This window comes from Gopherus evgoodei, chromosome 5, assembly GCF_007399415.2.
Source record: "Gopherus evgoodei ecotype Sinaloan lineage chromosome 5, rGopEvg1_v1.p, whole genome shotgun sequence".
NCBI lineage: Eukaryota > Metazoa > Chordata > Testudines > Testudinidae > Gopherus > Gopherus evgoodei.
This window is the reverse complement of record NC_044326.1, coordinates 532,031-545,273: the sequence shown is the minus strand read 5'-3', so window position 1 is coordinate 545,273 and position 13,243 is coordinate 532,031. Positions and strand designations below refer to the sequence as shown.

The window sequence follows — 13,243 nt, the reverse complement described above, 5'->3', positions numbered from 1 at the left end:
AGGGCGTCCCAGCATAAGTGCTTTGTCCGGACCCCATTATGCTCGTGTCTAAGTAAATCTGACCGACCCTCCCCTTTCGATTAAGACCTGGCTATTACAATTTTGGCTTCCAATACAGCATCAATATGAAGAAAAGCAATACTCCCCCCCAAAACAGAAACAAGCCCTGGGACTGTTCTATGTCCCAGTAATTATCCAATATGGCCCACGGGCTTGTGAAATTAGTGGTATTATTCATTAACTATTGCCTGGCTTATTTAGCATAACCTTCAAACATCCACAATATCTTTCCACACCGGGATTACCTATGAGGTCCAACCACACTGCGGGGGCGTTATATCCTTTAAACCCAAGAGGTAAAACGCACTTACCACCCGGAGTGGCCGCGTCCGGCTGTTGGACCTTCCCCTTCTTCTGGCACCGTCTTGCCTCCGTGTCATTAGGAGTTCTCTTAGAGAGGACGCAGCCGCCCCGACTGATCGCAACGACCCGAGGCCCGAGCAAACCAGTGGCTCAAGCTGGCCACTCCTCGGAATCGCCCTCGGTCGCCGGTCAGCGCCCTCTACAAGGAGAGAAGTCCCGGCGGAGTCGCCATTTGTTGGCCAAATAGGGCCCGTTTCCCCCTGGAGCTTACCTAATTACACCAAGGAGGCACGGAGGACAAGAAGACGGATACCACACCTTTATTTTCGTTCAGCTGAGCGGGTGTTTCTCCTCGACTAGTGTCAGAGAAGAAGAACACACCTTACATGGGCGACATGAGCCCCTTTTATAATCAGCAACAAACAACTTAGTTTACGTCATTATACTGACCCATAGATAACAGGTTACACAGAATACATGGATTATTTTGGGGAGGGGGATACAAAAGACATCTGTTGCGGATACATTTATCATTTTGAAGGGAGTGTAAGGTACATGCCTTGAACCCTGGCATTAAATATCTTTGAGGATACATGAGAAAACAGCTGCATATACTTTTGGGCCAAGCGGGCCAATTAGTAAATAGCTAACATGGTTAAATGTAAGATTAAATGCATGCCCTGTCCTTGATTCCCAGGTCCCGTCTATCATTCAAATCCCTAGGCCCATCCTTTAGCTAAAAGCAGAAAGAGCAGAAGCCGAAGATGCAGGCCTTTTAATTCTTAGGCCTTTTCTATCAGCTACGCTGAGCTTTGGAGCCCAGGGCGTTCTGAGAGCAGGGGAGAGAACCCAGGTGTCCTGTCCTGCCCAGCCAGGCAGCAGAACAAGTGTCACCAGGCGAGCACTGACTGCTGCGCTCCCTCTCCAGAGCTTCCGCTGTGCAAAGAGCCTGGTGGTGCCTGGGTGTGTAAGGGCCAGGCCGAACCGAGGGGATCTGGGGCACGTCAGGCCCTCCCCTGTGCCGGTCATGGGGCATTTCCCCGAGGGCAGCTGTCGCTCACCATGCCCAGAGCAGGCGAGCCTCCTGAGCAGCACGAGGGTCCTGTGGTTAGAGCCATGGCTGGGAGTCAGGCCATCCGGGGTCTCCCCAGGGAAGTGTTAGATCCACAGAGCTTCACACCGACATGTGCAAGCCCAGGTGTGCAAAGGGAGGCACTCAGCAGCCTGTCCCCGTAACCAGCAGTGCCAGGCTCCCGGGTCAGTGCCCAGCCCACCACCCTGCAGCGGCCTGGGATGGCTGCTGGCTCCTGGGGGGCTGGGTGTGACGCAGCAGGGAGTGGGGCGGACTGACCGGGGAATGTGTCTAGTTTTATTGGGGCTGTCTGCATGGAGGAGGGGAGAGCAGGGGAGAGACTTTAGGTGAGGGACAGGACCTGAGCCTGTGACCTGAGCCAGGCAGGGGGTGGGGGAAGCTGGACAAAGGGAGGGAGCCTGCTGGACAGGTTTTTAGTTTCAGTTTGGGGCTGGCTGGGAAGAGGCAGGAACCCCACGTCTGGGGTCTAAGCTCCCTGCCCCCCAGAGGGACCTGGCTGAGGGGTCCTGGTTGTACCTACAAGCCCTGCTTGGGACTGTGTTCCTGTCAGCTAATAAACCTTCTGTGTTCCTGGCTGGCTGAGAGTCACGGTGAGTTGCAGGAAGTGGGAGGTGCAGGGCCCAGACTCCCTCGCATTGCGTGACGTTGGGGTTATGCTCACACACTCCGACGACGGGGCTGGGGACAATTTCCCAAATGTTTTTCTGTTCGCTGTGATCACTGGCTGGGGGGAGACAAATCAAACCGCCAGATGAACTCTCGGGGGGGCCTGGCAAAGTGGCCGTGCAGGGGGTTTATGGCCGTTCATGCCTTAAAACAATCCCCGAGTTGTGTGCCTGCCGTGGTGCACGGAGCTGGACGCCCTGAGGGCTGTTGGCCATGCCCAGGGAGGGCGGGAGTCCCGGCTGTGCAGCTGACAGCACCAGGCAGGGTCAGCAAGTCTGGGCCATCCCCGGGCAGCATGGGCTGTTGTGCCTTGTTCTATGTCCCAAGCGCCGGGGCTCCCACCCCTTCCCTCCCACCACTTCGTTCCTCTATCCAGCTGACACCTGCCCCCTCTGAGGTCTCCCACCCCCTCCCGCTGCCCAGGCCTCTCCTCTCATCCCAGGGCTGGGCCTCCTGCCCTGCTCCTTGCTGGGGAAGGTGAAAGAGCAGAGGAGGAATAAGGAATCCAGGAAGTGCCCCATGGAGTCAAGGAGCTTCCTGGGGGCTTGGTCCCAGCGGATGGTTATTGTCCTTTGTCCCCAGCAGTGTGGGGCAAAGTCCCTGGATACAGAGCGGCTCTTCTCCCACGAGTCCAGGAAGCCTCTTCTGATCCCGAGCGTGGAATCTCTGAGGACTCGGGATCCAGGGATCTGCTCCCAACCCTCCTGCAAGGTCAGCAGGTCGTCCTGAGCAGAGACAGCCCAACAGGCCAGCTGTGACCCTGCAGCGCTGCACCCCCGCTGGGTAGGTACCGTGCTGGGCAAGGGATCACTGCAGTGTGAGCTGCTCTGCGCATGGATCTAGGGGAGGGGAGAGGCTGATCCACAAACACCTGCCGTCCCATCCCCCTCCAGACAGGATCACAGCCCGTTAGTCTGGGGAGCTGCTTGGAGCGTGGGGCATGGAACCTCCACAGCCAGCCTGTCACCAGCTGGGGCTGGCGTTTAAAGGGGCAGAGTCAGCCTAGTGAATCCCCCTCCCCTGCCCCCCAGCCCCTCTATCCTGAGCCCCTGGAAGAGATTGTCTCCCCCTGCCCCGACCCGTTCCTGGTGCTCCTCTTGCAGGGCAGGGCTGATAGGTGGGTGCTGAGGTGAGAGTGGGGGGCAGGGCTGTGGGTGGAGGCATGGAAAGTGTTTGCCGGGAGTCAGTGAGGGGGACCGGGGCAGGCCAGTGCAGCGAGAAGCCAGGGGCACTGCGGGAAGTGGATCGGCAATGTCCCAACCCGCTCCCTTGGCTTTAAACTCTGTCTGCCCTAGGTTCCCTGGGCTGCGCAGCTCCATGGCCCCGTACCGCATCCGGCAGTATGAGGACAGTGACTACGAGGTGGTGCGCACCATGTTCGGCCACGGGATTAAGGAGCACGCTCTTACTGGCTACATTCACATGCTGAAGTGTCTCCAGACCCAGCTGCTCTTCCTGGGCCTGTTCCTGGTGGTGCTCACAGCCTCCGGGTCCCTCCTGGTCTCCCTCCTGGCTCTCCTGCTCACACTCATTGGGGGCTGGTTTTGCATCCAGTCTCTCTGGACCGATTACGTCCAGCAGTCTCTTCGCTGTGACCTACTGGACATCCGGAGAACCTACCTGGAGGCAGCAGACTCTTGTCTCTGGGTGGCAGAGGCTGAGGGGGCCGTGGTGGGCATGGTGGGGGCCGTCCTGCCAGAGGACCCCTTGGAAAGGGGGCGCGCCCTGGAACTGAAGCGCATGTCCGTGGGGAGGGAACACCGGGGCCGGGGCATTGGCAGGGCGCTCTGCAGGACGGTCATCCACTTTGCCCAGGAACGTGGGTACAGTGCGGTCGTGCTGTCCACCTCCATGGTTCAGTACTCGGCCCAGAAGCTGTATGAGAGCGTGGGCTTCCAGAGGGTCTCGGAGCGGTCCCCATCGCTCCTCGCCAGCTTCCTGCAGTTCTCCGTGTTCTATTACCGATACGAGATTCCAGGGTCTCGCTGAAGGCTCAGAGGTGGCGATTCTTCACCTGCCCACTCAGCCGCTGAGAGCTTTGTCTGGCTTGTTAATTAACTCCCAACAAAGTTGATACTTATTTACCTTTTTGGTTAAAAAATAACTGAGCTTGGAGGAAAAGTCTCGCTCGCATGACACTGTTCTGGTGCTGGCTTGGGATTATTGTTCCCCCAGGGCCAGGGGCTCCCCTTTCCCCACAGCTACCTGGATCTGAATTTCACTCCTGGAGCTGAGCCGGCCAGGATCAGACTCACCCCCATTGCTCAGTGGTTCCTAGATGATCCCTGACCCCTAAAAAAACCAGGCGACCCTGGCAAGGAAACTTCCATGAAGGTTCATTTGAATTTTCACCCACTCTTCTTTGACAGGTTCATGTCTCATTCCTGTCATCCACAAATGTCCAATGCTTGGATCTTGCCAATTTCTTCACCCCTGCACAACATCCAGTAGCAGTGAGTTCCACAGGCTGGCTATGTGTTGTGTGGAAAGGCAATTCCTTTGCTAGGTTTACAATGTCCCAGCTTTCCCTTTCGCTGGCTGTCCCCTTGTCGGTGTATCCTGGGACAAGGAGAACAGAAGCGCTGGATCTTCGTTCTGTAGCCCATTCGTTCTTTTATTCACGCCTTAGAAAGGAGACGGATAAGAGTGAACAAGCCCAGGCTCACTGAGCTCTTCATGGGAGAGTTTTTCCAGGCCCTCGTTCATCCCCGTTGCCGTCCTCTGAACCTGCTAGTTCTGCATTGTCCTTTTGGAGCCGGACCGTATCCGGATCGACCTTCTCTTTGCCGGCCTGTGTGGACCGGGCACATCACTTGCTCTCGCTCCTCGCAGTCCAGAGAACTCAGCACCTCCCCGACAGCCCTGCTCGCTCACCCGTTTCCAGGCAGCACGGGTGTCTCGATCGCAGCAGCAGCAGCCCTGGCAGGAGACGAGCGAGGGTGCAGACGCCCAGCTTGGCCGGAGCACACAGCTCAGTCTGGGGGGTCGTGTCCTCGGTGCTCAGGGCATAGCTGGGGGGCTGGTTCCCAGGGCCGTCGACGGAGACGTGCTAGCTTTGATTTGAGCTGCTGGGCCAAAAGTAGCCATGTGCCTGCCAGAGCTCAGGCTAGCTGGCTGGGTATGTACCCAGGGGAGGGCAGCTGGGACTGGACTAGGCGGCTGACCAGAGCTATGGGTCTCCCGGAGCAGTATGACCCAAAGGGCCTTGTGTGCTAGCAACAAGCAGTGCCGCCAGAGCCCCGGCCCCACCCCGCACAGGGGCTGGGAAGTGCCAATCTGTTGGGGTCCTCGGCTGGGTGGTGCCGCCCAGGGAGAAACCCTGCACTGTGGTCAGCAGCCGGCAGCCGGGATTCTGCAGCATCAGCTCCTCCCCAGCCATTCCCAGGGCAGGGACTCCTGCAGCAGCTGAGCCAGGCCCCAGGGGCTGATGGAGAGCAGGCCCCGCAGCAGGAGGAATGCCTGGTTTTAATCCTGCCCAGCACAAGGCTGGGCGGTGCAGTGGTTAGGGCACTAGCTTGGACTGGGGCTATGCTGGATCTATGCCCTGCTCCACCACAGCCTGCCTGGGTGCCCTTGGGCCAGTCACTTAGCTGCTCTGTGCCTCAGTCCCTTACTGTGCTGGGGCGAGCAGCCCTGCCCTGCCTACAGCGGAGTGTGAGGAGAGAGATGGTTTTAGTAAAAGGAAATCCTGCCTCACCAATCACTAGAATTCTTTGAGGGGGTCAACAAGCATGTCGACAAGGGGGATCCAGTGGGTCTAGTGTACTTAGATTTTCAGAAAGCCTTGGACAAGCTCCCTCACCAAAGGCTCTTATGCAAAGTAAGCTGTCATGGGATAAGAGGGCAGGTCCTCTCATGGATTGGTAACTGGCTAAAAGACAGGAAACAAAGGGTAGGAATAAATGGTCAGTTCTCAGAATGGAGAGAGGTAAATAGTGGTGTCCCTCAGGGGTCTGTACTGGGCCCAGTCCTGTTCAACATATTCATAAATAATCTGGAAAAAGGGGTAAACAGTGAGGTGGCGAAATTTGCAGATGATACAAAATGACTAGAGTGGTAGCCGTGTTAGTCTGTATCAGCAAAAACCAGGAAGAGTCCTTGTGGCACCGTAGAGACTAAGGCCATGTCTACATCTAAAATTTTGCAGCGCTGGTAGTTACAGCTGTATTAGTACAGCTGTATAGGGCCAGCGCTGCAGAGTGGCCACACTTACAGCAACCAGCGCTGCAAGTGGTGTTAGATGTGGCCACACTGCAGCGCTGTTGGGCGGCTTCAAGGGGGGGTTCGGGAACGGAAGAGCAAACCGGGAAAGGAGACCAGCTTCGCCGCGGTTTGCTCTCGCGTTCCCCGAACCCATCTGCAAACCGCAGGGAAGGAGACCTGCTTGCTCGGGGAACGGGAGAGCAAACCGCGGCGAAGCTGGTCTCCTTTCCCGGTTTGCTCTCGCGTTCCCGGAGCCACCCAGCAAACCGCAGGGAAGGAGACCTGCTTGCTCGGGGTTCCGGGAACGAGAGAGCAAACCGGGAAAGGAGACCAGCTTCGCCGCGGTTTGCTCTCGCGTTCCCGGAGCCACCCAGCAAACCGCAGGGAAGGAGACCTGCTTGCTCGGGGTTCCGTGAACGAGAGAGCAAACCGGGAAAGGAGACCCGCTTCGCCGCGGTTTGCTCTCGCGTTCCCGAACCCCCTGCAAACCGCAGGGAAGGAGACCTGCTTGCTCGGGGAACTGGAGAGCAAACCGCGGCGAAGCTGGTCTCCTTTCCCGGTTTGCTCTCGCGTTCCCGGAGCCACCCAGCAAACCGCAGGGAAGGAGACCTGCTTGCTCGGGGTTCCGGGAACGAGAGAGCAAACCGCGGCGAAGCTGCTCTCCTTTCCCGGTTTGCTCTCTCGTTCCCCGAACCGCCGAGCAAGCGGTTCTCCTTCCCTGCGGTTTGCAGGGTGGCTCCGGGAACGAGAGAGCAAACCGCGGCAAAGCTGGTCTCCTTTCCCGGTTTGCTCTCTCGTTCCCGGAACCCCGAGCAAGCAGGTAAGGAGAACCGCTTGCTCGGCGGTTCGGGGAACGAGAGAGCAAACCGGGAAAGGAGACCAGCTTCGCCGCGGTTTGCTCTCTCGTTCCCGGAACCCCGAGAACTTATTTGGGTATAAGCTTTCGTGGGCTAGAACCCACTTCATCAGATGCATGGAGTGGAGAATGGCCTAACGCCCTGCCTCCGCCAGCCCCCAGCACTGGGTCTGCTGCTGGGAATTGGAAAAATCCAGACAATAATGACGGCTTTAGAGCTGCCAGAGGCGCTGCCCAGGCCACAGAGGAGAGAAGCCAAGAGCCCAAGGAGCCAGGACCCCCCCTTTCCTGGCACATCGTATTTCTCCAACTAGCTCAGCAGTGGAGCCCTCTCCTCCCGGTGATGCTGCACCAGCCCGGTCCAGCCCCCCTTCCCCCGGCCTCAGAAGCTGCCACTTGGCAGCAGAAGCCAGGCCCAGGCTGGGTACCCGTCTCCCCATGCCCAGCTCCGCTGGCAGGTACAATGGGCGGCTTGATGGGCCCTGTCATAAACAGATAGTTAAGGGTTAATGCCTCTTTTACCTGTAAAGGGTTAAGAAGCTCAGTGAACCTGGCTGCCACCTGACCAGAGGACCAATGGGGGGACAAGATACTTTCAAATCTTGGTGGGGGGAAGTCTTTGTTTGTGCTCTTTGTTCTGGGGGTTGTTCGTTCTTGGGACTAAGAGGGACCAGACATACATCCAGGCTCTCCAAATCTTTCTAAATCAGTCTCTCATGTTTCAAACTTGTAAGTAACAGCCAGGCAAGGCGTGTTAGTCTTATTTTTGTTTTCTCAACTTGGAAATGTTCCTTTTTGCTGAGAGGATTTTACCTCTGCTTGCTGTAACTTTGAACCTAAGGCTAGAGGGGGTTCCTCTGGGGTATATGAATCTGATTACTCTGTAAAGTATTTTCCATCCTGATTTTACAGAGATGATTTTTATCTTTCTTTCTTTAATTAAAAGCTTTCTTTTTAAGAACCTGATTGATTTTTCCTTGCTTTAAGATCCAAGGGGATTGGATCTGTACTCACCAGGAATTGGTGAGGGAAAGGGGGAGGGATGGTTAAATTCTCCTTGTGTTAACATCCAACGGTTGGATCGGTGTTCACCAGGAACTTGGTGAAAAAGCCTCTGAAGGCTGCCCAGGGAGGGGAAGGTTTTGAGGGGACAGAAAGTGTTCCAGACACTGAAATTTCTGGATGGTGGCAGTGTTACCAGATCTAAGCTAGTAATTAAGCTTAGAAGTGTCCATGCAGGTCCCCATATCTGTGCCCTAAAGTTCAGAGTGGGGGAGGAACCTTGACAGGCCCTGTTGACACGGAGCCGTGGTGCTGGTCCGTACCCGGCTGCCGGTCGGTGGACAGAACGCTGGGCCGGGGCTGTTTGCATTAGCAATGCTCCAGGAGCTGGGCACAGAGCGCCCGACAGCGCTGGGATTCCCTCCCGCTCCATTTGTGTAGGAGCCAGGCTGGGCTGCCTGCCATTGACCGGGGCTCTGTCCCCTCGGGCGGCAGAGTGGGGGTGCGGGGGACGGACCCAAAGGGGAGGTGATTGCATCTGTTTGGATTAATCAGCTAAGCTGTGAAGCAAACAGGGCTGCTTCCCCCTCCCCCTGGCCTGCCAGCCCATCTTCCCTAGCCAGCTGTTGGGGGCGTGGGGCAGGTGGAGGTGGGCTGGGGAGGGTCAGTGATTGGGGGTGTTTGTCTCTGGGTGGAAGCGAGGGTTGTAGGGAAGCTGGGGGCAGGGGGTTAGGTGGCTCATTGGGTGACAGGTATGCTATAGGGTCAGCTACTGGGAAGGGGGGGTGCACACTAGGAGGGCTGGGGAGGGCTGCGCAGTGCCTGGGGGAGGGGGCAGGGCAGGGACTAACCAAGCGGCTGGGAAAGGCCGTTGTTGCTGGAAGCAGGGTACATCAGATGGGTGCCCCTCCATGCCAGCAACACACCACGGCTTCATCGCTTTGTGGAAAGCTGACATATTTGGGGTGCATTGCGTAATACACCAAGAAGTGCTCGGCACTAAACCTGACAAGGGAGACAGGCTGAAACCTGTAATGGACCACGTGGCGCAGATTGTTCACTTCCATACGTGCTCGCCCCCTGCGTCACCGTCCTGGTGGGGAACTTGTGGACCAAATTGAAACAGAAGATGGAGACCTCATCACGCCCACTGAAGTGCAGTGGTTACACCGTGGTTGAAGTCCTGGGCTGTTCCCTGACACCTCTACCAGAAATCCAACTGGTTCTTGCTCAGAAATCTCAAACGTACCAGAGTTAGAAGATGAAAACTGGATTTTGGATGTGGCTTTTCTCGTCGACATCACTGGTCATCTGAACATGTTGAATGAGTCATTGCAGGGGGGAAAAAGTCACCTCTTGCCCACACTAATTGCTAGTGTCAGAAAATTCATGCTACACCTGCAGTTAATGTCAACTCAGTTACCTCCATGTGACTACACTCTCTGCCCACATTTGAAAAAAAACGCTAGATAAACACTGATCAAGGAACTGAATCTGATCTGTCAGTTCACAGACAAGCGCTGGCTACACTGGCAGAGTGTTTCGACAACCGCTTTTCTTCTCAGCGAGCTCTGAAGTCCTGCCTCTCAGTGCTCTCAGATCCATTTGCGTTTGATCTGGGCAAATGTGGAGTAGCATGGCAGAGCTCTGGGGGGATAAAAAGAAGTTTGAGGAGGAATTAATTCATGGCCGTGCCTTGGATGAAGATGAAATTAACTAGCTAAAGAGGAAAGGTTTATGAGAAGGGTGGTTGAATACCCCGGTCTAGTTCTCCAGCACGGCATAGCAAAGCTGATGTCAATCTTTGGCACAACATACCCAGGTGAGCAGACATTTTCTGCTCTGGGACACATGAAATGCAGCAGCCTACCGGATGGAAACCTCAGTGCTGAATTGCCAAACGCCTGCACAGCCCTTACTTCTAACCTGAGCAGGCGTGCGGCGGCCCAGCCAGCCCCAATTCACACTAAGCATGAGGTAGGTAAGCGTCAATAGTTCTTTTAAGTAGCTGAGATTGGTGACAGTTCTATTAAGATACGAACGATTAAGCATTTCTATAACCCGTTATGAAATATTCAGTGTGGCTTAAATGTATTTAATCTTATTCATGGGGTCACGGTTAATGCACCTGCCCGATTTCAATCTTGTGGGCCACTGAGATGACGGAGGGCCGCTCATGCAGCCCACTCACTAGCCTAGGTTGCCCATCACTGGGCCAGAGGGACCCAGAGCTGCTGTTACCTGGTGGTTCCTGGGAGGAGGAGTGGGGGGAGCTCACACTGACTTGCTTCCAGCCGCTCAGCTGAACGGAACCCGACTCTTCCAGCCCTTCCTCCACCAGGTCCTCTCCAGGCCTGCCCCACGCCTCACACCAGCCTCGGCCAGGGGCACATGGGCAGACAGGCCATTCTCGCTTTGCTAGGCTCGGTGCCAGAGGGCCTAGGAAGGGCCCCACCCCCTTCCCCTGCAGGTACAAAGCACCTGTTCTCCCACCCTGGCTCATTGCCACAGGCAGCTGCTGAAATTCGCACTGTCCTTTGGGCTGAAGCTCAGCAGGAACCTCCTGCCCCCACTTTGGTTCATGCAGGCGAGGGGCAGTGCACCCACATGTGCCAGAGCCCCATCCTGTACGTGAACGAGGACACACGCTGGCCACAGCACATTTACAGGGGGCCAGGCAGGAGTGGCTGGAGAAGGGCTCCAGTTCATGAGCCCCCCCCAGGCCCAACCAGCTCCTCCCAGGGTCAAAGGGTGAGGCAGTGCCTCATGGGGAGAGAGCTCTTTCAGCCAGCTGTGGGGTGGGGGCAGGAGCGGTGCCAGGGTTTCTGGCACCCTAGGCAGAATTCGGGGAGTGGCATTTTGTGCGCTCCCCACGGGGCGCGCGGGAGCTTCCGCTCCTATCGCGCCGCCGAAGGCCCCTCCGCCGAAATGCCGCAGGCAACAGCGGCAGTCACTGAGCTGCTCAATTGCCTGCCGCTGTTTTCTGCAGCATGTCGGCAGAAGATTCTTCTTCGGCGGCGTGACGAGAGTGGAACCGGAAGCTCCCGTGCACCCCTGGGGAGCGCACAAAATGCTGCCCCCCCCCCCCGAATTCTGGCGCCCTAGGTGACCGCCTAGGGTTGCCTAATGGAAGCGCCGGCTCTGGGTGGGGGGTGAGGCCTGTCTGGGGCAGTGCTGCTAGACAGATGCACCATTAGCCCCCCACAGCAGAAGCTTCTGGAATTGGGTGTGATAGTTCTGGGTGTGCCCAACAGGGTCCCATAACCAGACGCAGACTCCAGCAGGGCAGGTGCTTTGCAAAAGGCCTGGTGGGCTGGGTGAAGCCCAGCCTAGGAACGGACAGCAGGAGCTTCTCAGGGCTGGGATCGAGGGGTCAGAGGCCAGAAGGGGAATCAGGGATGGAACAGGGGGGTTGAGGCACAGGAAGGGGGCCAGGGTGCAGGCTCCAAGCAGAGGTTAGCTCAGGCAGCTCCCAAAAGCAGCGTCATATTCCGCCGCTCTGGCTCCTATGCGGAGGTGCGGCCAGGAGGCTCCAGGCCCTGCCCAATCTGCAGCTGCCGCCCCCAGCCAACGGGAGCTGCAGAGCTGGCACTTCAGGCATGGACAGCACATGGAGCCCCCTGGCTGCCCTGATGCCTAGGACCCAGAGAGGGGACATGCCCCTGCTTGCAGGAGCCATGCAAAGCCAAGACAGGTAGGGAACCTGCCTTAGCCCTGCTGCCTGTACTAATGGCCGGAACCACCAGGGTCCCTTTTCGACTGGGCGTTCCAGTCAAAAACGGGACACTTGGCAACCCTACTCAGCTGATTGTAGAGATTTGGGGATCAAAGACTAACAGACTCACCCTAACCCTAACCTTTTGGGAACTCATAGACTCAAGGACTGGAAGGGACCTCGAGAGGTCATCGAGTCCAGTCCCCTGCCCTTATGGCAGGACCAAGTACTGTCTAAACTCTGCATTTCTTTTCACAGGGTTGCTGTGGGGATCGGCTTGTTTTGATTTCATTTGTTTTCTTTCTCGGTGGATCACTGCAGATAATGGATGTCGATCATAAAGCAGCCATGTTATGGTGTAAAAATGAAGTTAAGTTTTTGTCATAAGATTTTATAAAGTTGGTAGCTAAGTTCATTCCCTTGGTTCTTTTGTGGACATGAATGTGGGGAAGTTAGCCCTGTGCAATCCTTGCTGGAAATCCTCAGGGACAATTCCGGGGCTCCGGCTGTGTTTCTAGGGGAGTTGGGGGGGGTTAGGAACTGGAGAAGGACAGTGAATTCTAGCCCCCCCAAAGGTTACACCAGGCTCTCTGCCAGGGGCCGTGAAGTGCCCAGAAAGGAGCAGCTCTAATGCCTTGTTATCCTTCCGGATTCTTCCTGTTCCCAGCAGCAGCCCCACGGTGGGGGGCTAGAGGAGGCAGGGGGTTAGGCCACACACTGCCAGCTAGACAGCCCCATAGCCCACCCCACAGCTGGGGCAGTATGGAAAACTTCCTGCCATTTTCAGCCTTGCATCAGGGCCCGGTAGAGCCGAGCTCCAGCCGCGCTAGGGGCTGTACCAACACACCGGGAGGGTTGAGTCCATCTGACAAGGCAGAGGACAGGGGTAGTCAGGGGGTAACTTGCCCATGGCCCCGGCAGCTGGAACACAGGGCCCCTGAAGCCCAGTCCAAGCCCCCAGCACCTCACCTTGGCTCAGCAGAGGAGGAAGGGCCATTGTGGGGCATGGAATGGGAGCAGCATACCACAGCCCATTCAGTCCCGAGCCTCACTGCAGCGCTGCCGGGGGAGGGGGGACTAGGAGCCCTTATTAAGAGCTGGATGTGGCCCTTGGCAGGCCAAACAGCCCCTGGGGTGGGTCACCCTGAGCCCGATTAAGGGAAAGGGCCATTCAGCCTCCCTCCTGCACACACGGAGCTCCCCCAAGGCCTCAGCAGAGTCTGAACCCAGCAGCCTGGCTGCATGAGCTAAGGGAGTAACTCCAGCAGCAGGGTGCAGTAGTAGGCTGTTATCTAATCAGCCAGCCACTGGGGGAAGGAGAAATAGACAACAGCCTCCACTCAGT

General features: G+C 56.9%; 1 protein-coding gene across 5 annotated transcripts in view; it reads left to right on the top strand.

The window, feature by feature from the left end:
* Window positions 1–5,899, top strand: part of LOC115651946 (N-acetyltransferase family 8 member 3-like) — a 29,917-nt gene extending 24,018 nt beyond the window's left edge. For 3 of the 5 annotated variants that reach the window (XM_030563301.1, XM_030563297.1, XM_030563299.1), the window contains 2 exons: window positions 2,708–2,905; window positions 3,418–5,899. In XM_030563301.1, coding sequence (XP_030419161.1) covers window positions 3,440–4,111 — 672 coding nt within the window. In that variant the 5' untranslated portion in view covers window positions 2,708–2,905; window positions 3,418–3,439 and the 3' untranslated portion in view covers window positions 4,112–5,899. Of the gene's footprint in view, window positions 1–2,704; window positions 2,906–3,417 lie in introns of all 5 variants that reach the window. The other 2 variants (XM_030563300.1, XM_030563298.1) reach the window with 1 other exon arrangement.
* Window positions 5,900–13,243: the final 7,344 nt, after the last annotated feature.